The 26635-nt window shown below is 58.7% G+C and overlaps 1 protein-coding gene across 1 annotated transcript; it reads right to left on the bottom strand.

The window, feature by feature from the left end:
- Window positions 1–31: 31 nt before the first annotated feature.
- Window positions 32–26143, bottom strand: MLLT6 (MLLT6, PHD finger containing). The gene is given in 23 exon segments (XM_079797466.1): window positions 32–442; window positions 1905–2024; window positions 2559–2594; window positions 8003–8362; window positions 9261–9351; window positions 9756–10105; window positions 11229–11317; window positions 11420–11617; window positions 12106–12251; window positions 12434–12500; window positions 13661–13769; window positions 13999–14180; window positions 14648–15262; window positions 15930–16149; window positions 18584–18682; window positions 19777–19809; window positions 19811–19948; window positions 22340–22433; window positions 22675–22778; window positions 23614–23723; window positions 23941–23995; window positions 24482–24561; window positions 25780–26143. Coding segments are annotated over 23 exon segments (3585 nt in total). The 5' UTR covers window positions 25889–26143; the 3' UTR covers window positions 32–262.
- Between the last annotated feature and the right edge of the window lie 492 nt (window positions 26144–26635).

Genomic DNA, 26635 nt, shown 5'->3' on the forward strand with positions numbered 1-26635 from the left:
CCGTGCCTCACCAGTGACCACAAGAATACCATTCTGGACGGGCAGGCTTGTTTAATGCCACCTTCTCCACCAGCAGGTGCTAAACCGGGCACCTGTTCCTGGCTGCCCCAGGTTAGAGACCTCAGGCTATGGGAGCAAGCCCTTTATAAGCCAGCTGGATACTGGGGTCCCTGGATGATCACTTCTTGGCTCGTCACGCATTTTCCTTCCCCACAAAGGGGGTGCCTGTCAGAGAGGCCTGGGGCTGATGAGCAGCCACCCCTCAGAGTGGGGAGCCCACTTCTGCCTTCTGCACCCTCTCGCTCCTGTGGGTGCCGTCGCAGTACGGGGGCTTCTGTGTGGCCTTGCAGGTACACAGGGCCACCACCCGGGTCTCCTGGGCTTTGAACTTGAGTGGGGAGAGGCCGGTGCGTTGGAAGAAGTGGGAGCCGTCACAGAAGGGCTGGTGAGGGAAAGAGAGACGTTAGGAGAGCTGGCCCCACCTGATGGGGTGGGCAGGTCTGGGAGGAGCAGGGCACAGTGGTTAGGGCTCAGGCTCCCGAGTGACACTAGTTTACCTCTCATTTGTAATGTGAGGATAGTAAGAGCTGAGTTGTCCTAAGGAAATAATAATCATTTATTAGGCACTTTGCATACAGCAAGTGTTCAGTAAGTTTGAGTCATTACAGCGTTAGTCTCAAGGGCACAAGGACATAATTTCCAAGGTGAAATGGGGCCTTAGGTTTTACACCAACAGTTTTTTTTATTTTTATTGTTGTTTTAATGGCCCAGTCTCCACTGGTTCATTACATTCATTTCTTTCCCCATACTGGTAAAAACTGGGTTGGAGAGAGCCTGCATGCATCACAGGGCTTTAAGACTGGGGTACCGATTTTTTGGCTCCAGGAAACCACTGGGCATATTATAGGGAGTGGGTGTAACAGGGAGGAAGGGGATGTCCTATAGTGACCTGGCTGCCTGGTGCCAGCACACACGCCTCATCCATCCCGGCAGGTGCTCCAGAACTGGGTAATGGAAACCGAGGCCCATGGAGGTGCTGTGACTTGCTACTGGTGGGCCTCTGGACTTTGGGGCCAGGGTGGGGGAGGAGGAGGGCTGAGGGAAATAAGCTAATGAAAGTCAGCCACTCTCCGCTGACTTCCCTTAGCCCTGCTCCAGATCAAACCAGTGGCCAAGCAGGGCTGCCGACACCAGGCCACACTGCTTGGAGGAACACGGTTCGGAGCGCAGCGCAGGGAGGATGTGGACCGGGTGCCGCTGGATGAAAGGCTCCTGGGGCAGAAGGGAGCAGGCAGCCAGGCTGCGGCCCTGCAGCCAGGAAAGTCAGATAAACAGAAAGGGAAGGGTTTTCAGAAGACAGGGGAGGGGCGCTGGGGGGCAGCAAAGCTGGGCAGTCTTCCCAATGATGGGTCCCAGGGCTGGGAACCTTTGGCCCCGATGCTTCTTAGGAGCAAGGAGAGAGGAAGAGAGACAGGCAAGCCCCTCTGCTCAGAACAGCCTGGAATGAGCCTCTGAGAAGGGAGCCCCAGAAGCAAAGTCCAGAACCCTGGGCTGGGGGGGGCGGGGCGGGGGTGGTAGAAGAGGTCAGTGTGTGTGTGTGTGTGGGGGGGGGGATGGGACATGCTACACTTTCAACAATAAAGATGTTTACAATCTAAAATAAAAATAAATGAAATGTAAACCAACAAAAACCAGAAGCCTGGGTTCCACCCGCCTGGCTGTGTGGACTGAGTTTCTGTGTCTGGACTCCGCTCAAAGGGTTGATTCAGACAACAGAGCTCAGGGCTATGGGTGCGCCCGCCCGAGTGTTTCTTCTCGAGAGGGAGCGCTCAGGACACACCCTGCGTTCCCAACCCGGGGTGTCATGTGTCATATGTCAAAGGGGGGCGGGTAGGTCCTCTCACCTGCTTCTTGCTGCGGCCACACACACACCACCTGTAGGTTTTCCCTGCCACCAGTTCCACCTTGATGGGCGTTTTCAGGGCCACCACAGACTTGGCTGGGGCTTTGGGGAACCATTTGGCCTGTGGCAGGGAAGAGGAGGGGCTTGGGGTCAGCCCGGGTCCTGGAAGCACTTTCTTGCCTATGGCGGCCGGTGTCCCGCTGGCCCTGGCTTGTGGCAGGCTTCTCTGTGATGAGACCCAGCAAGGACATCCCGCCCCCCTCCCCCCTCCCAGACACCATAAGTACCCGGAGCTCCAGACAGGAAAGATTTCGAGGCCATGCAGGCATTCAGGGCTGGAGACCCGGCTGCTTTCTCTGAAAAACCCTGGCTCCACCCCGGTGCTTGGGAGGGGCGGGCTGGGATCCTGCCAGCCTAAGCCGCCGCCGGCACCTGGGGCTTGGTTTATCAGGCATCGCTGGCCCCCTGCCCGGTGCCCTCTGGTCCAGCCTGCCTCCCCTGAGTCATCAGGAGGTGGCTGCAGGCAAGGCGATGGCAGGCTGGAGTCCAGAAGGCAGGGCTGACTCTTCCTGGTTCCCTTCCCCGGCCTCTACCTTTGGGGTCTCTGGGCCTGGGGGGGCTTGGGCAGAGAGAAGGGGAAACGGGGGGTACGTACCAGCCAGGAGGAGATGTCACGCCTCTGGTTCAGCTGCTGCAAGGCACGTAGTCATCACAATACAGTGATTTGAAAAACAGAAAAACAAAGTCAATGGAAAGCGGAAGGCGTCCAGAGGGGAGACCTCTGGGAAGGAAGAGATGACCGCTTACGGATGGAGGAGAAATGAGAGGGTAAGAGCATGGGATCACAAGACAGGAAGGAGAGGCCCCGGGGAGGTGCTAGCACGCAGCAGGCGCTCAGGGGGCTGCTCAGCGAGGGGCGGGGGCCCTGGGTGCGGAGAGGAGGGGACGGGGGCCCTGGGTGCGGAGAGGAGGGGCGGGCGGGCTGGGGGGGCGGGGGCCCCGGGTGCGGAGAGGAGGGGCGGGGCAGCGCCGGGGCAGGGGATGCTCACCGAGGCCACTGGTCGCAGGAGCGCGCCCACGCCACCCATGCTGGGCCTCGCAGCCACGCCACCCGGCTCCGCCCCGCTCCCGGGTCACCTTTCCGCTTGCTCCCGCCTCTGGCCGGCCCGGCTCCGCCTCGGCCGGAAGACGCCGCGGGATTCCGCGCGGGTGGGGGCCGGAGGTCTGCGCGGTCCGGTACAGCCCCGACCGCGGGGAGCCCAGCCGAGTGCCAGGCCCGCAGCCTCCTCGGGCCCCTGGGGTGTGGACCGACTGCCCCCGCGCCCTCTTGGGTACCCGCAAGGCTGCGGAATGAGCCGCGGGGCATCGCCTTTCGTTTCCTCGCGTGCGCTCCCAGGCCACACCCCCACCCCACCCGCGGGCGGGGGAGCCGGTGCCCCCTGGGAGCCGTTTGCTCCTGCCGAGTCTGGCAGGGTTTCCAGGAGCGGGGCGGGCACACCTAGGGAGCTTGTGGGTAAGATTCCAGCAGCCCGGCCTGCACATCACACCCTGCGGGGGGCGCAGGTATCCCTGAATGCTCACCCTGCAGTCTCGTATTTTGTGCTTTCTGGTGCATATTCTTCCGAGTGCTTGAAGAACTGTAATAGACCCTGCCCCCGCCCCCCAAGGCTCCCACAGCTGGCAGGCCACCTCCCTTTCCCTTCAATAAAGCCAGACAAAGCAGGGTCTCTTTGGAGGTTTTTTTTTTTTTGTAAAACATTCTTTTATTAAAAGAACAAGTGCTGTTTACGAACTGCCCTTCGTACAAATAACATCCGTTATACAAAGATACAAGATCCGGGTTATGCACAATTCCAGGCTTGGAGGTGGCGGGTGTTGGGAGGAGGGGGGGCATTGCCTTTTGGGGTAAGAATATAAAGGAGGTTTGAGAAAGAATGAAAAAGGAGCCCTGGGTTTGCAAACCGTGGCTTCCCCTCCCTGCCCCCCTGGGAAGGGTCTGCTACATTGAGACAGGCTGGGACGGAATGGGGGTGGGGTGGGTCAAGGCTTGGGTCTGGGGTCCTGCCACCTCAGTCCCACGTTGGGCCGGAGGAAGCAAACAAAGGGCAATGACGGCACCCCTCAGTCCCCAGCTTCTCAGTAGATCAAGTCAGAGGGGTCAGGAGCTAGGTGCTTGTAATCCGGTGGGTGTGACTGTAGAGTCAGGGTGCTGGGTCCCAGCTTCCCAACGGAAGGGACTTAAATCCCCCCAGACACCTCTCCCCAGGAAAGTAAGCTGGGATAAAGGAGAATGGGAGTAAGCTGCCTGCCCCTAACCCTGGCCTACCGCACACCAAGGAAGATGCTGGAAGCTGGCAGGGAGAGGCTGTGCCTTTGAAAACCTGTCTGCATTTCTAGCTCGGGAAAGAGAAGTGTGGAGAGGACCCTTCCTCAGAGCGGGCCCCTCGCGTGTCTGGGCTCTTCCTAGGAGGACTTCCCAGAACTCAGAGCAGGAATGGCGGGGGCGCTCTCATCAGCCTCAAGGTAAGGGCACCTGGAGGGAGCAGTAGACCCGTGAGCCTGAGGGAAAAAACTCGCACACAGGAAAACCTTTTAAAAAGCAACCTTTAAAGTGTCATTGTCCGTGGAGAGGATCCATCAGCTCTGAGCTAAGACAGTCAGTGCTACAGATTACCCCCCGCCCCGCCCCAGCACAGCCCTGCACTCACACCGTACGTCACATACACAAGGACAGCCAGAGCCACATGGAGGTGGTGCAGCGGGGGAGATGGGAGGACCAGGAGGCCAGTGTCCTGAGGGCTGGTCCTGGCTCTGCCAGAGCCCCTGCCCCTCCTGGGCTTGGAGGTATCACCTTTGAAGTGAGGATCTGGCTCAAGTGACCCCTAAAGACAGGTCCCTTCCAGTTCTGACACTCACGCACCGGTTGTGACCCCAAGGCCAGACAGTGGCTCTGCATGCACACCCCACTCACATCTCCACGCTGAGGGTGATGACACACAAAGCTCCTGCATGCATTTTCAAACTCCACTTCCGCCCTGCAAACCACATCCTTCCCCTCCCCTAGACAGAGCGCTCTACAAATCTGCACCCCTTCCCACTCCCCATCCAAATTCCCTGGAAAAAGGACCGAGTCTGGGAGGGGAGGGTTAGGTCAGTAGAACCATCCCCCACATTGGGACCCTGCTCCTTCCTGACGATCTCTAGACCTTTCTTAGGATAAAGCTCCCTGAAAGATGAAAATGTACTGCCTCTCTCCTGCCCCCTTCCCATCCCCAATCGGGGGACAGCACCACTCCATAGCCAGCCTAGGTCCCATCCTCACGTCTAACCTGACTACCTGCTGCTGCACCCGCCTGCGGAAAGCTGGGAAACAGACTCCCGGGTGCCGGGAGGGAGGAGGCGGCCTTGGTTCCAGTGCACTAAATCATGTGGACCTCTCTCCCCCACAGCAGCCTTGGGTGGATTTATTCCCTCGCCATCCAGAACAGAAGTTGACTTCAGCTCTTAGAGGGCTGGCCTTGGGTGAGGGCGTGGGTGTGAATGAACAACTCCTCTAAGAATCTCGGAAAGTTGTTTTTCTTTTCAGTGATTTGGGGGGCAGGGAGTTAGACAGCTTAATAGATGAAGATTAATATGATGCTGAATTCTACCATTTCTTCCTAACTGATATTTAGCATTAATAAAAAGTGAGTATTTCTGAGGTCATCACAACTGCCACCCCTCCCCCGAGGCCCTTGCAAGGGCCTAAGAAATTGCCTTGGACGGATTCCCACCCACCCCCTCCATTATCAGCTCCCTAACATATGACAAAGTCTTCTCAACAGTAATATTAATATTATTTTCAGTATCAGAAAAAAACCAGTTGAGCAGCACAGGCAAAAATATATCTGCACTACGTTTCTGTCATTGCCAAAAATATACACATCTTCTTTTCTTTATTAAAAAAAAAAAAAACACCCACCAACAACAAAAACCCAAACAGGAACACACACACCCACACCCACACCCACACCCACACACATGCAAAGAGACTGACAAGACATGAGCATCAGGGAAAGCTGGACATGCCTTCTCCTGGCTCCAACCCCAGTGCAACTGAAACAGACACAGGCTCCGCCCTCGCCCCGCCCCCGGCTGTCCCCCTGGCTCCTGGGCCTTTGCCACCAAAGGCTCTGGGCAGGTGGGGACTCTGTAGGGTGAGAATGTAAGCATTGCCCACTGTACCCCGAGGGGGAAGAGCTGGTGGGTGAAGGGACAGTTGTTAGGTCAGCGCTGGTTGGTGGAGGTGGCGGTGCGGTGCAGGAAGTAGGCTGGCTAATTCTGGGAGGGAGAGCTTCACCAAAGGAAGTGGCACTTGACCCTCCCTTGCTCTGTCCCCCAGTCCCTGGGGCTCCCCTTGTGCCAGGGAAGCAGGACCAACTATCAGTGGAGGAAGGGGAGCTCTGAGGGGTCTGGGGAAGGGAAGGCAGGATTTACCCTGATTCAAAGCCCTCAGCCCCCCGTTACTCTCCGGTATTGGAGTACTGTTCTGATTTTTGTTAGCCATTCATGCCCCAGAAAGGGACCAAAGTTGGTGAGGGTGCAAACAAGAGCTGGGAGCCCCCCTTCTGAGCACTGCTCCTATCCCTGTCCTTGGCTGCCCCAGGTCGAGGGAGACAGACGTACACATGTGTACACACACACACACACACACACACACACACACACACGCAGCTAACTCCATCTCCCCACCCTCGGCACTCCTAAATCCAATATCCAATAGTGCAAAAAGGGGCAGGGCAGCCAGGGGGCTGGGCCTCCCCCCCGCCCCCCCGCCCCGCCGCCCCAAACCCATCATTGGGCTTCCCCCAGAGGTGGGGAGGCTTGGGGTGAGTTTGAAGCCTTCCTCAGCCTCCTCATCTGTGGGCTTTTACAAGCTCAGCTTGTGACCCTTGTTGGGGGGCAGGGGAAGAAGACTGGTGAGAAACTGCCTAAGGGGTCCCTCCTGCCAGCTGCCCAGGTTGGGCAGAAGCGGCAGGTACAGTAGGGCCACCCCTTCTTCCTAACAGATTTCTGCGCAGGGGCAGGCCCAGGACCTGTCCCATACAAGTGCTGATCCACTTTATGTGGTGGGTCCAACCAGCCCCCCACTTAAGCCATGGCCCACGTTGCTCCCTGGAGGACCTCAACACGTTTGCTGAGCAGGGGCTCCTAGGTCAGCGTGGAGCCCGTCCTCCCTCTGAGCCCCTCGCAAAGGGTCTCTGCAGAGGGGAAAGGGGCCAGAGAGGAGCTCCCTTCTCGGTCTCAGTCCTCAGCACCAGGCGCACCCCACACTCCCCAGGTCTCAGCGTGGGCTCTGGGCTGGGACTCTCCAGGATCTGGGCGCAGGTGCCTGCTCCAGGCTAGGACCCCCTCAAGCCAGGATTGCCCCCTCCACTTTGGGGGTCAGGAGGGGTGCGGATGGATTTAGCCTTTTTCCTGGTTGGCTGAGGCTCCTTTGTCAGCGGTCTGGAAAGAGAGGAAGGGAGGCTGGGGGTTTGGGAGGCGTCTGGTCCTAACACCCAGCTGAGAACAGCTCTTTGGGTTACGAAAGCTTTTGAAAGGTGCAGTGAGGGAGCAGCTCAAGTTCCTGACCTGGGCTCTGATGGCTATACATCAAAGTCAACAACATGTTGTGTGTGCGTGTGTGTGTGTGTGTGGGGGGGGGGGGGAGTGTGCTCTGCATAAGGGTGCCTGGCTAAGCGGGCATGCTCCAGCCAAAGCCAGCACCCTGTGCGGTCTTTATGCCCTCAGAGTGGCATCAAGTGGGCATTTCCAGAAAGACCCACCCAGAGCATCATCTCTTTCTACTCAGAGAGGAAATGCCTTTTCTAATGGGTCTTCCCAGAGGAATGCTGTTTCCTAATTGGCCCTTTCACTATTAGGCATGCTCAGAGTGCATCTTTCTTGGGTCTGCAGGAGGAAACCCATGTGCCTGCAGAGGCCCTGGGGTCTGGAGCAGGGAGCTTTGCTGACCTAGGGGTCACCTCCCCCTCCTTCTTAGGGTGCACCTGATGATGTACCTTCTGATGCCGCCTATCCCAGAGCAGGAAGACAGGACAGCCCGGACCCCGTACTCACCCCTCCTTTGGGGCCACTGCCACTGCTGTCCGCCCCCGACAGGCTGAGGAAGGGGTTGGTCTGCGCAGTCAGGACTGGAGGGCCGCCTGCTGCTGCCACTGCTGCGGCGGCGGCAGCTGCGGCGGCCATGAGACTTGTGTTGTTGCTGAGGGAGGGAGCCACCAGGGCTCCGGCGGGCAGCAGGGGTGGGGCCGGTGCCGTGGGCAGCAGGCCAGGAGTGCCCGCAGACAGCAGGGGGGCAGAGCTTCCTGCCAGCAGGCTGGCCATGGGCAGCTGAGAGCCCCCGGCCATCTGCAGCCGCTGCAGCTCCCGCTTCTGCTGGATCTGCTGGATCATCTGGTAGACTACGGTCTGGTGTTCCTGCAAGTAGGCCAGACTGCTCATTGGCCAGGGGCTCCCACGGCCAGCTTGCCCTGCTTGGCCCCCGCCCCATCCCATCACAGTGGAGGCAGGAGAGGGTCAAGGCTCTCCCGTCTCTAACTCCCCACTCTGGGCCTCAGTCTCCCCATCGGGACAAGAATGTGGCTGCACACCATCAGTGATTGTCAAGTGGGGCAATACTGGCCAAGCACAGGGTGTCTGACATCCCTGGCCCCGCTCCACTCCGGTCAGTTCCTCAGTCACTATGACAACAACAAATGCTCCCAGGGGTGGTAAGACCCCAACTTGAGAAACATTGAACTAGGTCAATTGTTTTCAACGCCCCCTCTTTTTTGTGTGCTTTTTTAAATTTAAGATTCATTTATTTTTGCTTTGAGAATGCAAAGCATTTTCGAGTATTCTGAAAACCAAAACAACATATCATGGTTTACCTTAGGAAATTTTGCTCCTACCCGTTCCCATCTGGCCCTTAGAGCTAACCAGTTAAGTTGGTTTCTTGTGTCTCTTTCTAATGTTTCTTTATGTGAAGATGCCTATGGTTTATATAGTTCCAGCTCCCTCCTTTTTGAAAGGCACAACTCCTTTTCTCCCAAGGAAATCTTAGCAGAGCCCAACATACAAGGCAGACCCAAACGGGGCTGCTCCGGTTGAGGGGTGCCACCTGCTCAGCCGCCTCTCCACACACACTCTGAGGTTCCCCCCTGAAGATCCTTGGGGCTGGGATTGGAAATGCTCAGTAACTGAGGACTTGCCACCCTCTAGGCCCACAGGTGCCCTCTCAGCCCAGCCTGGAGCTGTTCGCCCTCCCCACACCCTCTGCCATGGGCCCTTCTAGCAGAGCGGGGTGGCGGGGTGGCCGGGGAAAGGAGGGCATTACCGGGGTCAGCTGTGGGGAGGCGAGGAGCTGCTGGAGCTGCTGGAGCTGCTGCTCTTGCTGCTGCAGGAGGTGTCTCTGCTGCTCCGTCAGGCTGAGGCAGGGGGACAAAACACAGACCATGGGAAGGGACAGGGAAACACCCCCGCCCACGAGCTCCCAGACTCCCTCAGACCCAGGTGGGGAGAGGCAGGGATGTGCGACTTGAGACTAGAGAGAGACAGACTGAGCTCAGAGAGTACAGCGGGAGATACGTTAGATGGAACTTGCCCAGGAGGGAAACCTAGATTGGGGTACAAGAAATAGACAGCTTGGTCCTAGAGAGTTGCCATCCAAAGGGCACTCACCACTAACATCTAGGGAGTACCCGGGGCCAAGAGGTGACTGGATTCTATCCGATTGGAGGACATTTTCCATTTGGGGGACTGTGGGTGTTTGGGGGGATCCCTCCCATAGCCAGCCTCCCCGTTCCCTTCCCCAGGCTAAGCTTTCCCTCACCTGTTGAGACAACCTGGCAGCTGCAGCGTGGGGGCCCCACCAGCCTGGCTCAAGCCTGCAGGGTTGGGGGCAGCAGCCCCATTCAACCCCCCCAGGAGCCCATTGAGGGGCAGGGCCCCGCTGCCCGCCAGCCCCCCCAACAGCCCCTCAGCCATGGGCATAGCCCCCAGCCCCGCTGCCCCAGGGGCTCGGCCCAGCCCGTTCTGTGGCTGGGTTGGGAGTGGGGCAGGGGCTCCGGGCAGGGCCAGGGGCAGAGTAGCAGGGCTCTGCTGGAGCAGGGGCAGCGGTGGGGGCGTGCTGTGGAAGGACAGCGACGAGCTGCTGCGGCTGGGGCAGCCTGAGTGTGGGTCCTGGGGAGGGAGGGGGAAGGGAGGGGTCAGAGGGGCAGGGGGCCAGCATGACATTTCTGGCCCCCAGCCCAGCACCCACCAACATTCTGATAGCGCACAGCCACCCGCACCTCACCCCCAGGCAGAGCCACCCAGGAGGAAGCAGCAAGGCCCAGGGGTTAAGGCTAAGAATCCTAAATGTCTTCACAAATCATGTTTACAGACCACTGCCTGGGGTCCAGCACCCACCGTCCTTGTTTAATACTAAGCATCAACGATGGTCGTGAGAATCTAGTAAGCCAGACTCGGGGCTCAGTGCTTGACCTGCACTCTCATTCTTCCCATTGTCTAGTCTTAGACAGACTAAGTAACTTTGTAGACAGCTAGAGTGACAGGCTCAGGTTCAAACCCTGTGTCCACAATTCAATGGCTTGGGTGGCTTCTCTGCCTCAGTTTACTCATTCATAACAGGGGGATAACATAGTAACTATTCCATGAGTACCTATCCCACAGTGAAGACTAAACAAACCGATGCTTTAAAAATCTCAGCACAGGACACGACAAAGGGCAAATATGCGGTTAACATTAGTTATTATGATGATGATTACTGCCCAAGTCACACAGTTAGTAAGTGGCAGAGAGAACAAGAAACTAGCTTGCTTGATTTCAGTAATAACCACAACTTAACAATAGTCACTGCTTCCCCAACCGCCGCCAATTACACAGGAATTCTTTGTGTGAGGCCCTGTAATGAACCCGTCACAGACACTCTCACAGAGGCCCTCCCTCCCCCCTTATATCCACAGAAGAATCCCAAGCCCCATTCTTCCCCACAGCCCTCAAATTATTTCCATTTTAGCATTTCCCCCACAGCTTGTAATTATTGACTGTTTTCTTGGATTTCGCCTATCTTCAGGAGCAGGACTGCGTCCATTTTGCTCACTAATTGCTTTGCCAGTGCCTGGCATTAAGTAGAAACCTCATAATTATTACTTATCTAATGAAGGAATGAAAGGATCAATCAACTCATTGCTCTGCCAATCACTCCATTGTCCAACCTCCAATAGCTGCAAGGTGGAGGTGGGGCCAGGAGGCCCTTGCGCCTCCCCTCTCCCGCCCTTCCCCAGTGTCCACGGGTGCCCACCTCCGAAGACGTGGACAGCGAGTTGTCCAGGCCGAGACTGTTCTTCCCGGGAGGGCTCTTGCTGGTGCTCAAGGAATCGCTGCTGCCGGCTGAGGGAGGGGGACCAGGGAAGGCGGTCAGGCCTGACCTCGGAGCTAGTTCCTACCGCCCGGCGTAGGCCCCCCACTCCCGGGCTGGGTGAGCTCCCTTACCTTGGGGAGGCAGGCCATAGGGCCCAGGGACAGGGCCATTGGCGGCGGGCAGGACGGCAGGCAGGGCGGGGAAGGGCACCGAGAGCTGCACGTTGAGAATCTGCAGCCGCTCCTTCTTGGCCGTCAGGCTCAGGATCTGCTCCTGAAGCCGCTGGTTTTCCTTCTGCAGCGCGTGCAGCGCCTTCAGCATCTCCACGACTGCGGAGAGAGGACCAGGCGCCTGAGGGAGGCGGGGCGAGGGCGGGGGGCGGGGCCAGGGACCGGGGGGCGGGGCGGGGGCGGGGCCTGGCGGGGAAATCGGAATGGGACCTAGAAAGAAGGCGTGGGCTAGAAAAGGGGGCAGGTGAGCTCGGAGAGGCGGGACCTGGGGAAACCACAGGTGTGAGGACCGCAGGCGGGGCCTGGGGCTCGGTTTGAGGCCACGTGATTGGGAGGTAAGGGGCGGGCGAAAATTCGGGGCTCATAAGGGCCAGGAGTCCGGGAGGGCCAAAGGCAGGGTGCAGAGGCTGCGGCGCCAGGTACCGGGCCTAGAAGGGGCTAACGGTGAGGCTAAGGTTGGCCAGAGTTAGGGCTGGGGTAGGGTCTAGGGGAAGAACCCGAGAGGCGTTTGGGAACTTCAGGGAGAGGGGGGACCGAGTCTGGGGGTCCTGGGGGCAGGTCTCCCAGCCCTGAGCCCCGCTCCTCACTGTTGACGCCGGCCTCGCCGTCGCCCTGCTTTTCCAGCAGCTGCTCCATGTTCGTCGTTCCGGGGGCTGCTGGGTCTAACTGGCCGCCCCCACAGGGTGCGGACGCGGTCTGGTCGAAGAGTGCGGGGAGGCTGCTGATGGGGGACCTGGGATCAGAAGGGAACACCGGGCTCAGGCTTAACCTCCCACTCCCGTCTCCCCCTCTCCTCCCCTCCCCTCCTCAGGGGTTCCAGTCACCCGCGTCTGAACCCCACCCTCTTCTGGTGCCCGCTTCCCCGCCCCTCCTCCCAGAGCGTCCCTCCGGCCCCGCTCCCAGCCCCTCCCTCACATGGAAGACAGACTCTCCTGAGGGGAGGTCCCCCGACACCGGAAGCTGCAGTCCTCCAGGTCTGGCTCTTGGAAGGAGAAGGGAGGCAGGGGTCAGCGGGGGAAGGATGCCGGTCGGCCGCTCGGTCCCCGCCGGGAAGTGGGCACGGGATCTGGAACCTTACGGCAGACCCCTTCCCCCAGGACCTCCCAACCCCAGTTCTAGCTGCGAAGGCGCGGGGAGCCCTGGCATGGAGACTCGGCCCTTGGGAGGTAAAGCCACGGATCTGGTCTCTTCCCTTCTCTGAGCGGAAAGACCCCCTCTGCCTGGCTATTTCCACACCTCCCAATTTCCTTCCTGGAAGCTTAATGCTATAGAAATGTTGAGTCCAGACAGCCCTGGGTCAAACTTGGATTTGATACTTGCTCTGTGAACTTGGGCTTGCAACTAACCTCTGAAGTGATTGTTATGAGACTTAAAAATAAGGCAAATACATGTGAAGAGTTAAGCTGCATGCTGGGAGCCCTTAGTAATTGTAGCTATTATGTTTTGTATGACTTTTTATATTCATAAACTCACAACTTAGATGGCAAAACCCTTGTTTGGGACACAGAATTCCTATTTGGGTTGCGGGGGGAGGGGTGTGTCACCCTACGGTGTGGGGTCTTTAATTCTGGATTCGGTCTCTTTAAGAAGGCCTACCTGAACTGGTGGCGGGGCGGTAGGCCCCGCCCCCTGGTTGGCCAGGTGGTGTGTCTGCACCAATCAGCTTCCTGGAGCTAGGTTGACTCTCAAGGGAGAGGGTGGGGCGCTTATGACCCGCCCCTTTAACTCCTCTATACCCGGAGAGCAGGTTGCCCAGCTGGTTGGGATCGCGGTAACCGCTGATCCCAAAGACTCACTATGAGGCCAGCTGGGAGCTATACTTCGGTGGTAAGAGAACTGGGGTCAGAGTCAGGAGACCAGAATTTCCCTACTTCAACTGCCTCGAGCATTACTCTCTCTGCGTTTCTCCCGTGAGTTGGAGCAGTAATTCTTTCCTGTCCTGTCCCAACCCCTCAGCAGGTTTTAACCTGCAAGTGTACCTGGTTTGTTGTGTGTGAAAACTTTTTTTGCAGGGTGGGCAATGGCCAGAGGGAGGGGGCAGCCAGAAAGCCCTCCCATCTTTTTTTGTGGGGGAAGACATGCAGGTGATGGGTGCCCCTGACCTTTGGGAAGAAAGGGGGATGGGGTCAGAGACTCACATACCTGTGTGGCTGCTCTCAGCTTGGGTAAGGAGGGGGTTAACGACACCCATGGGGGTTCCAAAGATGTGGGTCGAAGGGAGGCTAAAGGTAGAGCCAGCCAGAGAAAACACCTGAGGGAAAGGAGGGAGAGTCCAGCCTGGGGGTTATTCTCAGATCTAGGGCACAACTGTGCTTCCTGGGTGGGGGGGGACCAGGCGTGCTGGGGAGGAGAGAGGGCCAGAGACAGGGAGAAGTTCTGGGGATCAAGCCCAGTATCTCAAGTTCCCATGGAGGGCTGGGGTCTTCAGCAACCCGTCCCCCACCTGCCCCGGGATGGAGGAGCCAGGAGTAAGTCCTCACCTGAGTGGTGGAGATAGAAGCAGAAGAGGAGGGGAGGGTGCTGGTGAATGGGGAGCGGCTGAGGCGGGGCAAGGCAGAGGTCCCAGGGGGCCCCAGCAGGCTGGAAGAGAGGGGGGTGCTGCAGACAGCCCGCAACATTCCACCACCGTGGGAGATGGGGTCCTTATTACTGGTGTAGATGCCTACAGGCACAAGGACACAGAGGGAAGCAGATAGTCACCAAGCCCCCCCCCCCCCCCCCCCCGGGCAGGTGGCCGGGGGAAGCCCCTCCCCCAGGAGAGCGTTCCCGGCATCGGGCACCAGTCTAACCTCCTCCTTGCACAGATGTCACTTTTTGCCTGGGTGGTATCTGCTTGACATGACTACCCACTGGACTGCCCTGCCCGGGCCTGGGGGATTCCCAGCTATTCTAATATCCCAACCATAACTTTCTATGTCCTGCTGACAATCTAGCACAATCTCTCCTGCTACAGCCATGCAGAAGATGGGTATAGAGGAGTGTCTTAGAGGTGACTGTCACTTCCATCCTTTCTCTCTGTCCTTCGGTGTAGTTTCTATCACATTCCCTTCTAACTACATGCTTATCCCTCTGTTCCGTCGCTAGACTGGCTGGGCCCTCCGATGCCCACCATCCCAAAGGGTCACTAACCTGCCCCTAGCAGGGGGGACTCCAGGCTCAGGCTGGGCAGGCTTCCGGAAGGCCCAAAGGTGCGGGAGGCCAGACCACCCAGGCCGGCGCTGACCAGGGAACCTCCTGAGAAGGGTGAGGCAGCAGTGGCGGTAAAGCCAGCCAGCTGGGCACCAGGCAGGGAGGGCGCAGCGGGGGCCCCAACACCCTCCTCATTCCGGCTGCCCTTGGGACGGCCTGGCCCATGTCGGCTCCTCTTGCTGGCTTTGTGCTTCTTCTCCTTCACGCCTGTCTCAGGGGTCTCTTCAGCGGGCGCCGGGGCAGCGCTCAGTGTGGGCATCCGCTTGTGGGTGCCTGCTGAGGTCCCAGACCCTGAGAGGTGAGGAGACTTGTAGTCTCCGGGGGACGGGGCCCGGGCCCGGCCTGAGCTGGAGGTGGTGGTGGAGAAGCGCATGATGGGCCCAAAGCTAGAGAAGACCACCTTCTGCTCAAAGAGGTCAGTCTTGGGGGGCTCAGGAGCTGAGGGAGAGGGGGGAGCTGAAGGGGTGGAGGCTGCGGGCTTGGAGTACTTGTCCTCCTCTGGCTGCTCCAGCTTGGGGAAGGCAGAGAAGTCAGGGGAGCTCTGCAGGGACGAAACTGCACAGAAGGAAAACAGAATTACAGCTGCATCCAGATCCCCCCTCCCCCCCACTCGCAATATGCTCTAGCGGGAGAGCTCTGGTCAGGGGACGGGGAAGCCTGGTGTCCTGTCCCAGCTCTGCCACTATCTCTGCGTCCAGGACGAGTGGCCTCCCTCCCCCACTTACAATCAAGTGGGAGGAGAGGAGAGTTCCAGCTCAAAAGGGAAGGGTGGAGGGAAGGATTTGGAGAAGTATAATTTGGTGGGGGATTCCCCCATCTTTAACCTGAACCAGTTTAAGAAGCAAATGAGAGCCCTAGCCAGGTTGGGTCAGTGGACAGAGTGTCAGAGTATGGACTGAAGGGTCCAGGTTCGATTCCGAGCATGTGCCTCAGTTGCAGGCTTGATCCCCAGCGCGGTGTTGGGGGTGGGGGGTCCATGTGGGAGGCAACTGATCCATGTGTCTCTCTCACAGAGATGTTTCTCTCTCTGTGTCTCTCCCCCTCCCTTCCACTCTCTCTAAAAATCAATGGAAAAATGTCCTCGGGTGAGGATTAAAAAAAACACACACACACACAAAAAAATGAGATGCAAACTAATAGGCAAAGGCCCTTGCTAGAAAAGCTCAGGGCCGAAGGCTGCCCCATTCCCAGCCTCCTCCAGGAGGCTCACCTGCCCACTCACCTGCAGCCTGGAAGGGCCCCCCAGAGGAGGAAGAGGAGGAGGAGGAAGAGGAGGAGGAGGCGGAGGTGAAACTGCTCACACCTTTCCCACTGCTCAGCTTCTTCCCCTTGTGACTCAGGCTGTGGCTGGAAGACTTTTTCCCCTTTGAGTCCCTGTTGCTCTCAGAGGTCTCCTGAGTGCTGGCCTCATGGTGGGAGGAGGAGGAAGCTGAGGAGGAGGCCTAAAGAAGGGAGGAGAGAGGAAGGCTGGAGACCAGCTGCCTGGGCCTGGGTTTACCCTGACTCGGGAGTGGAGCAGGAGCACGCAGGACCTGGGCTTTACTGGGAGAGTCCAGAATTGGCTTCAGGAAGGATTCCGGGTAGAGAGATGGTGCTAGGAGTCCCTAGACCAGGAAGAGGGGGAAGCAGCTGTGGAACTTCTGGGTGTGAGGAGAGCTGAGCATGCTGAACCCAAGAAGCTGTCTGTCCTTCACCTCGGGTAGGAGATGGAAACAGTCTCAGAGTCTGTACTAATACACTCACTCGTTCGTTCCTTCCTTCATTCATTTAAGAAATACTTGCTGGACTTCTGTTGGGAAGCGGTGAGGGCCTGGCCGCATGTATGGGCCCTCCAGTCACCACCCTTCCCTCCTTGCTCTCCCCAAGCTGCAGCCACCCGGCTGACACCCTATTCCCTGGTCACTCTGTGCCTTTCCTAGACAACCTGAGCTTGCAGTGCCGAGCCCTCTGCCAGGAGGGCCTGTTACTCTTCTTGGAAAACTTCTCCTCCTTCAAAATCCAGCTGGGAAGTCCCCTCTTCCACGAAGCCACCCTGGACTCCTGGGGCGGAATAAGCCACGCTGTCCTCTTATTTCCGGGGCACCGTGTACCCACATCAGCCATGTCAACAGTTGCCACCCTATACTGAAATATACTGTCCCCATTTCTGGGGCCCCCCGTAACCTCTCTGAGGGTGGCAGGGCAGGGGCTGGAGGAGGATGGGCTCTGCATTGACTGCCATGTTTATGTTGCATGGTCTCTCCACTTCGCTGAGCTTCGGTGTCCTTCTGCGGCTAATTACGCCTGTTTGGAGAGTGACGAGGAACATAATGCCAGACACAAACTGCAGGGTCAATAACGATGATTCTGATGGCTGTGGCTGCTAGTAATATACTGCAGAGACTGACTGTGGTGGCTAAGAGTATAGGCCTTCAAGTCAGACTGCGTGTGTTCAAATCTTGACTCCACCACGACCTAGCTGTGCACTTTGAGGCAAATTAATTGACCTCTCTGTACCTCAAGTTTCTTCATTTATTAAATGGGGTTAATAAAATTGGACTATTTTGAGGATTAAACAAGCGAATCCCTGTACACCCTGTAGGTCCCCGTTCTAGAAGGGAGGCTGGCATGTGGTGGCTGAGTTAGAGCATCGGATTACTGCCAGGGATGGCGCTTTTCCTCCCGGTGGAGACCAGGTATTCGTAAACCTCTGCTAAACCAGCACATACCAGAGGGAGGATGGATGGGGGAATGAGAGCCACCCTGTGCTGCCCTCCCTGGGGGGAGCCCTGGTCTCCTCTTCTTCTTTGTTCTTTTCAACAGCTGGAGTTCTGAAGGGAGCCAGATGTGGTTCTGAGAGCCAGGGAGGAGAGGGGGTGGGGGGAGGGGCAGCAGCAATGCTGGGGCGGGTGGAGGGGATGAGCAGAGTGCTCCAACATGTCCAAGGGAATACCCAGCCACTGGGGGTTACTCCCAGATCTCTGCCCTCTCTTTCTACCGGTCTGCAGGCCCCGGGGAAAGGGCAGGGCAGAGATGACAAGCTTTTCCAGGTGAGTCCTGGAAAGCAGGGCAGGGAGAGGGTTACTGGGGTAGTTGCCACAGCAACATCCCCCTAGAAACCTGATACCTGAGCCTCCTGCAAACAAGATGCCCAGAGCTCTGCCAACCTCCGTGGGCAGTGGGAGTGGACGGAGCGATACTGGCCACGGAAGGAGGCAGTTTCTCCAGGCCCCGCTCACCTTCCCTGGGGCGGGCAGGCTGGCAGGAGGGGCAGAGAGGGCTGCTCTGGCTCGGATTAGGGACTCCCTGGCCTCGGGGAAGGGCCTGCTATTTGCTTGTCCTGATGTTGCCCATTTCTGGAGACAGGCCTGACGTACCACGCCCCTCCTGGGATGGTGGGATGGGGGGGGGGGGGTTCGGGGTGTTGTCAGGGCCCTGCCTGGGCTACACTTTCAGTCCCTCCAGCAGGCAGAGTGGGATTTTGGTTAGGTCACGGGCTGGGGACGTCTTCCTGACCGGGAGAAGAGGTGCAAAGGGGAGGGGGTGAGAGAGATGGGGTCCTCTCTACCTATCTCTGGAGGACAGGCTCCAGAGCTTGGAGAACTGGAGAACTGCGTGTGTCTCCACAGACAAGAGCCCAGGGCCGAGGCTCCGTGTCTGGACAGAGACAGACGGGGACATCTGGCAGCCAGCAGGTAGGGCGGTACTCCCCACCCACCTCTACCTTCCTGATGGTAAGTGACTGGTGGGGCCGAGGAGTAGAGGGGGTGGAGGTGGGGAGCAGAGGCACACTAACCTGAAGCTGTGGGGGTGCCCAGGTCCCTGGCTCACCCTGACCCCTCACACCCAGCCTCCCTCCCGCTGTGTGGCCATCCCTCCGGGTGTGGGCGGCAGTACCTTGTCAGCAGCGGGGACCACGGGCGGGGTGAGGATGCTGGAGGGTGAGTCAGGCCGCTTCTTGTGCTTCTGTTTAAGGCGTTCCTTGTCCTTTCGACTCTGGGGAAGGACAGGTGAGCAGATACTGGTGTTGGGGGGTATTTGGGGTGAAGATGACACGTGCATGTGGACAGTGGACCCCTCTCAGGGATGGGCTTAGTGGATGTCACCTCCTCCTCTGGTGGGACTGGGGGACTTTGGCTGGACAGGAGTGGCTCAGGCAGGGTCCTCTGAGAGCCAACAGCCCCTCGTCCATTCTGCCTGCTAAAAATAGCCTGTCCCATTATCACGCCAGTGACACAGAGCACCACACACGTGAGCACGCACCTGCCAGGGTGTCCACCAGGGACACGGAGCTGTGCAGAGGGATGGGAGCCAGGCACACTGTGACATGAGGCACAAGGGGACGCAGGCATGTACACTTACAACCTGGGCTGACACAAGGCTAGACCGTGGAGATGTGTGCAGGGCCATGTATTGGGGGCTGTCGGGACACTGTCGTGTCATGGGGAGGACACTGCCGTGTCATGGGGAGGACAGTGCCGTGTCATGGGGAGGACAGTGCCGTGTCATGGGGAGGACAGTGCCGTGTCATGGGGAGGACACTGCCGTGTCATGGGGAGGACACTGCCGTGTCATGGGGAGGACAGTGCCGTGTCATGGGGAGGACACTGCCGTGTCATGGGGAGGACAGTGCCGTGTCATGGGGAGGACACTGCCGTGTCATGGGGAGGACAGTGCCGTGTCATGGGGAGGACACTGCCGTGTCATGGGGAGGACAGTGCCGTGTCATGGGGAGGACAGTGCCGTGTCATGGGGAGGACACTGCCGTGTCATGGGGAGGACACTGCCGTGTCATGGGGAGGACACTGCCGTGTCATGGGGAGGACACTGCCGTGTCATGGGGAGGACACTGCCGTGTCATGGGGAGGACACTGGAAGAACCACACAAACACAAGAGCCCCAGGGAAGCCAGGCCCTCACCTCACCCTCTGTGATCCTCACGTGTCACTTCCGCAGCCCCCTCCCTGCCCTCAGTGGCCTCAGAGGAGGGAAGGGGCAGGCTCCTTGGCCGTGGGGCACTTTGTGTGGCTTCTTGAAAGAGGTGTGAGTTTGTGAATGGGGCAGGACAGGGAGAGGGGGAAGACCTTTACCTTCTTCTGTGCCCTCTCATGGTGGGAAGGGTTGCTTCTCCTGCTGGGTGGATGGGGAGGCTGACCGGCTTCTCCGGCCAGCGATGAAGCCACTGCCCCCTCCCCCTGTGCCGCTGCCGCCTCCTGCTGCCGCTGCTCCTCCGCCTCCCCCACCGGTGTGCCGGGAAGTCTTCTGGGGAGAGAAGTGAGAGGAGTTGCCAAACTCTCCTCTCATTAGCTTAGAAAAAGGTTCCTGAAGGTCAAGTGACCCTGGGGGCCACTTCCCCTGGCCCGCCCGGTCCTAGGAGGACCTTGTGTTCTCAACGATGCTCTGCTCAACGAAGGGCGCTCCTTAGAGCTTCCCCAGCATGTCCAGCGCACAGATCTGACAACTGAGGCCCAGAAGAGGCCAGGCTACAGCAAGGCATGCTGGAGGTAGGACTGGGGCCCAGGTCCTTGCTCTCCACCCACCTCTTGGCCCATCTCAGGCAGCCTGAGCCAAGGCCCACCTCTGCCTCTGTTCCTGGGTAGAGGATGTATGGGGGACCCTTGTGGGAACCCCTGCTCCTCTACACTCCACACCCCAGCCATCAGCCCTTCTCCCTCGTTCCTAGCCCTGCCCCCTCCCCCAAACACAGTGGTTCCTTCCTTCCCAGAACTGCTGCCCTGAAGAAGGGGGAAGTCAGCATCCACAGCAAAAGCCCAAATGACCCTCATGCGGCCTCTCCCCCAGCCAGGGCCTGCTCCTTCCTTCCTTCGCTGCTAACAGACGCCCCAGGCCCAGTGTGATGGCTTCCGTGTCCCTGACTTGCAGCTGCTCCCTCTGAGGTCACCCACTGCCTACCAATTGCCAAACCCAAGGACTAATTTCAGACCTCGTCTGACCCAATCGCTCCCCTGGGCACTGATCTTACTACCATGCCAAGCTCTTAAGACTCTCCCATCCACGGTTCCCTTCACACCTTGACCCTCCCTACCCTGATAGGCACCTGGGGATTCCAGCCCCAGCCTTATACACCTGGGATTGGCACGACCACCCTGCCCAGGGTGTCTGACAGCCACCAAGCCTCAACATTCCCACTTGGCCCCGCCTATAAACCAAACCGACCTCCCTCCCTCGTCCTAAGTCATCATCAAACCCTGAAACCAAGGTGACCATGTAACTCAGGGGTCCTCAAACTTTTTAAACAGGGGGCCAGTTCACTGTCCCTCAGACCATTGGGAGGGCCGGACTATAGTTTAAAAAAAAAAAACTATGAACAAATTCCTATGCACACTGCACATATCTTATTTTGAAGTAAAAAAACAAAACGGCAAAAACACCCGCATGTGGCCTGAGGGCCGTAGTTTGAGGACGCCTGATGTAACTTATGAACCAAATCAGGACAAGGTTGAAATTTAAAGTGGGAACTATTAATGATTACACCAGGGCAATAGGCACAAACTGGGGCTGCCTGGGTTAGGCCAGGGCAGATGCTAACCCTACACAAGCCTGTTCCTAACATCCCCAGGTGCTCAAGCCCATCCACCCAGCGTTGAGAGCCTGGATCTTATCTGCCACCCTCAACTCCTCCTCAGCTGCTCCCACACACGGGCAAGTCTACCTAGAAATGTTCTCGAGCCCAGCCGCATCCCTCCAGCCCCCGCCTGTGCAGCTGTCTCCTACCCCTTTGGGTCCAGCCTCCCCGTGCCTGCCAGGGTAATCTTCCCTAAAAAACAAATCTGATCATGTTACCCTCCCGCTTACAAGCAGCCTTACAAGCAGCCTTACAAGCCTGTGGCCTGGGGGTGAGGTCCAAGCTGCAATTCTAGTCTGGCCACAGCCTACCTCTCCAGGACACCACAGCTTCCGGAACACGCAGGTCTTTCCAACAAACATGAGAGAGTACCCCTTCGCTAGCCTCTCCGTGGCTCCCTGAAGCCTGGGGCGGAGGGAAGCCCAGCTCTGGCCCTGTCTGAGCTTTTTTTTTTTCCCTCATCTCCTGCTTTGTCCCCACCCAACACGCTGTTCTGCTGCTCAGGAAATTCTTTCTCCTCTCAGGACTTGGCCCATGCCCGTCCCGCTGCCTGGGGTTCCTTTCTTTCTGAGGAGCTTTCAAATCAGACTGTCTGTTTGAACCTCATACATGCTGTAAGATAAGTTACGTAACCTCAGTGGGTCTTAGTTTACTCATCTGTAAAATGGGGAAATACAGTACATCTAGTTCTTAGGGTCGTTGGAAGGATCATACAAAATAATACATGTAAAGAACTTAGTACAGAGGCCGGGGCACAGTAAGCCCCACCCCCACATGTCGGCTCTTGTTGTTCCCACCTCCATTGGCTTCTGTGCTGCCTCTTCTTTGAAGCCTCCCAGACTAACAGGAGAGCTCGGTCTTCTGGGCGGGCTGCTAGGTTTAACTCTGATTCACACCCCTCAGGCTCCACTTCAATTTACTCTTCATTCAATGAAGAGTTCCTCAAGGGCAGGGATGGGTTCCTTCCATCTCCGTCTTCACAGCAGCAGGCACCAGCCTGGCCCAGAGCCCATACCCTCTAAATCGGGGCTGACTGACCCATTCATGCCCTGGCGGACAAGACTCACCATCTTGCTGAAGTGGTATTTGCAGTAGCCGCAGTACTTGACATTGTCAACCTCCAGCACCTCTTCCTCACACAGCAGGCCTGCCATTTGGGCACTAACCAAGAGAGGTCAGCCTGAGAAGGGTGTGGCCGCAGACCAGACCAGCCTCTGCCCTTCTACCCTCCTGGACCCCCACGGGGGCAAAGCCAAGGCCTGTCATGATCACCAAAGAGACAGCCGCTAGGATCAGCCCATTGGGTGGCCATCCATGGCAATCCTCGGAGGGGGTTGCTACAGCTGGCCGGGGACCCCAGAGAAGCCCGGAGTGGGAGGCGAGGGGCAGGTCGGGGTCTCACCAGGTGACATGGAAAGCTTGTCGACATCCATGGCGGTTACAGGTCATGCAGGCTCCCGAGGCGGCCTTGCTCTCGCGGCCCTGCTCCTCGCAGATGTAACATGTCTGCAGGACACAGCACACTCGTCCCCTCCTCCCTTCCACCTAAGGGACCCCCCCCCCTCCATTCCATCCTTCCCCCATTATCCTAGGTTAGTGCTATCCAGTAGAACTTTCTGTGAGGATGGACATGTTCTATGCTGCACTGTCCAATACAGTAGCCATGAACCACATGGGCACCTGAAATGTGGCCGAGGACCTGAACTTTAAATAGGACTTGATTTTAATTTGCAAAGCCATGTGGCTGGCGGCTACTATAGTGGAGAGCACAGTCCTTGGGGACTGCGTCTGCCTTGCTCACTGGTGAGCTTATTCTCACCTCTGACTTGAACCTGGACCCCCACCCCACCCCCTTCGCAAGGCTGACTCCTTCTCATCCTCCTGGTCTTAGCCTAACTGTCCCTTTCCTTTACCACTTTAAACAAAGCCCCCCCCCCCCCCCCGCCCCACGAAGTATTCTTTATTTCAGTGCCTTGTTTTCTTCACAGCACTTATCACAAACTGCATTTACGTTATTTGCCTGTTTATTGATATTTACAGTCTTCCCGCACAGAGTGTGAGTTTCATGGGGTAGGGAGCACCTCTGTTTTGATCAGTACTGAACACTGCGCGCCTCGTGGTACCTTGCCCCGGGTCTGACACACTGCTTGCTAAGGTCTACCCTCTGACAGTGCTTGAATTCCAGTGTATGAGCATGTCTGTCAGTGAAAGGTGCCTACTCACTTCCTGAGTTTCCTGAAAGTGTCTGTTGGACAGAATCAAATTACACTGGATGAAGAGAGAGGTGGAGGGACCCAGTTAGGGAGGGGACGAGCAGGAGGGCATGGCAGGGGCCGCTGACCTTGTTGAAGCGATCATGAGGCACGTACTGCAGCACGATGGGCTCCATGGTGAGCACGTTGGCGAACTGCACCTCCGGGATGTAGAGGGCACACACCACGTGGGCCCAACCTGGGGCAGCGTGGGGCAGGCCTCAGGCAAGTCCGAGACCCCGACCCCTCACAGCCCCGCACTGCAGGCAGCCCCCGCCTCCACGGCCTTCCCATCAGATTCCAGTGCCAGCCAGGAAGGGGAAATCGAGCACCCCCCCCCCTGCCTTCCCAGACCCTTGCTCAGGGGGCCTTGCTGACCTCAGAAGATGAGCCCTGGAGCTCAGGGCCCCCCTCACCTCCATTGTCAGTCCTCTTCAATGCCCCGTCTTTGTGTGGGCACAGCTCACACCTCTGCCAATGCAAGGAGGCACAGGGATTGAGGGGGGCCTTTCCAAAAGGGGTGGGCACCTGCTGATAGGCCTCCAGACGCAGAGGGCCCCGGGAGGAAATGACACGCTGTCTATGGGGGAATGAGTTGGGGTCTAGAGGAAACAGGATTGGCCACGAGCTGGTAACTGTTGAAGGTGGGTGATGGGAACGTATGGTTCCTTAGACTCTTCCCTCTACTTTGGTATAGGCTGGAAACTTCCCATAATAAAAAGTTCAAACAAACAAGCAAACAAAAATAAAAGGCCCCTTGCCTGAGGTGGGGCAGAGTGAGTAATGAGCTGAAGGCGAGATGGGGTAGGCGATAGGTGTGCAGGAAACAGGAAGTCCGGTGTGACAGCCCCCCCCCCCCCCCCCCCCCCCGCCCCGCCATGCTCGGAGTTCCCTAGCGTAATCAGGGGAGATGTTCAGGTGTATGGGGGGGAGGGGGCAGGGGAGTCTCAAACTCACCACCCTGGCTGCTCGCTCCTGAGATTCACATTTCCGGCAGAACCAGGGTCCTGTGGGCACCTGGACGATGCCATAGCAAGCTGGGGGTGGGGGAGGAGAGTCATGGAGCAAATTTGTCAACAGTGGCTTTTCCCAGAGTAACGGGGGGGGGGGGGGGGGGGGAACGGGGAAGGGGGTGACTCTAAAGGACTACAGCCAGTTCCAGTAGCGGGGGCTGCTCCTCTGTCTGGGGGTCACTAACTAGCCAGCAGGACCACAAAGAATGCCCAACCGCGCACAGGACCGCCTTCAACCACACAACCAAGCACTGCAAGTAGGGGCAGGAAGTCTGAGTCCTTGACCTTAAACTCTAGTCTAGAAGACCCTCCTTTCCGGACCTGTTTCCCAGTTTCTGCTGGAGATCATGAGGAATAGAGAAAACTAGAGGGACAACATTACCATAGGCGATCACGTTTGTGTTGTTATGGGGGGGAGGGGGGTGTCTTAAAGGGCCAGTAAAGGAAGAGGCGAAAAGTTGGGGGTCCAGGGACCTCATCTTCTGCCTCTAACTATAATAGGGCAGGTCAAAAGCCAAGGTGAGGGTAGGTGCAGTACAGGTAACCGATAGGAGAGCGGCGGGAAGAGCCGACAGCGACAGCCTTCAGGGCTGTCCCAGGAAGGAGGGGGGCCGCCGCCGTGCCAGACGGGCGGGAGATGCCAGCCTGCGCCCTCGGCAAGATTCCTCAAGGAGTTAACTCCCGAACCATGTGCTGCCGGGGGAAACTCCAAACCTCCCTCTTCTCCATTCCGGCCCCTTGCACAACCTCTCTCCTTCCCGAAGCTCTTCCCGGGAGGGTTTTAGGAGTCCCCGCTCCCCTGGGACCCTTCTCCTCCCTTCCCAATACGCTCCTCCCAGTATCCGGAAGCGGGAGGGGGGATGACTCCCCCTTGACCTCTCCCTCCGGGAGCCGGGACCAAAATAACCCGGCAGGAGGGGACACCTCGTAGGTAAACATTCCCGCAACAGCCCGGACACCGGCGGTTCCGGGCGCTGAGAGTGTACTCACTGCCCCCGACTGTCTCCAAACTCCCTCAACTTGGGGTGGGGGGCGCGGACTGGAACAATAGGCTAGAAAACAATGCCTGACCCGGTCCTCCAGGACAGGGCGGGGGGAGCCCCCCGACGCCTCCCTTCCCTTCAGGTGGGGTGGGGGAGGGGCGCCCGAGCCCCGGGAGGGTCTCCGGAGGGCGCGGCCCGAGGGCGCCCTGCGCGCGCCGCCCCCGGGGTCCCGCCGCCCCCCGCGGGCCACCCCCTGTACCTTGGTGGACAGCCACGCTGCACGCGTGCCCATCACAGTAGACCAGCGGGTTCTCGGCCCAGCCCCTCTCGTCCGAACATACGCAGCAGCCTCCTACCATCTCCTTCATACTCCCATGAGCTCCCTTCGGGGCTGGGGCGGGGGGCCGGCCGGCGGGGGTCGGGGGTCAGGGGAGGAGGGAGGGAGCGGGGGGCCGCGCGCCTCCTCGCTCCCTCCTCCTTCCTCCTCCGCCGCCGCCGCTTCTTTTCTTTGCCTCCTCCTTCCTCCTCCTCGGCGTCCTCCTCCTCCTCCTCCTCCTCGCTCGCTCGGTCTGGCCGCCCCCCCCGCCGTGCTCTCGCCCTCATGCCCCGACGGGCCCCCCCCCCGCCCCCCAACAATGAGAGTCGCGCGCCGGTTCGCCCCCCTCCGCGCCGCGCGCCCAGCTACCAGGGCCGCCCAGCCGCCGAGCAGCCCGGGCCCGGCGGGGGAGGCGCCGAGTGGCACATCGCGGGCGCCCGCCCCGCGCCGCCCGCTCACGCGCCGCCCTCCCGGCCCCCCTGCCCGGCCGCGGCAGCCATGGCCGCGCGCCTCCGCCTGCTCGCTCCCGGCCCGCCCGCCGCCCGCCGCCCGCCGCCGGGTAAAGTCTTAGGTTCAGGGAACAAAGCCCGGCTTGGTAGGGAGCTTTTCGCCCGCTGGCTCCACGCTCATCTTCCCTCTTTCTTTCCCTCCCGTAGTTCTCACTCGGCGCTCCCCAGCCGCCCTCTGCCTGTCTTTCGGTCTCGGCTCCGGGTCCGATTCTCCAGACCCCCCCCCCCCCCGCCCCGCCCAGCTCTTGGTTTCTGCGGCCGCTCTCCAGCCCCAAGGACATCGGGAGTGG

This window comes from Cnephaeus nilssonii (assembly GCF_951640355.1).
Source record: "Cnephaeus nilssonii genome assembly, chromosome: 19".
NCBI lineage: Eukaryota > Metazoa > Chordata > Mammalia > Chiroptera > Vespertilionidae > Cnephaeus > Cnephaeus nilssonii.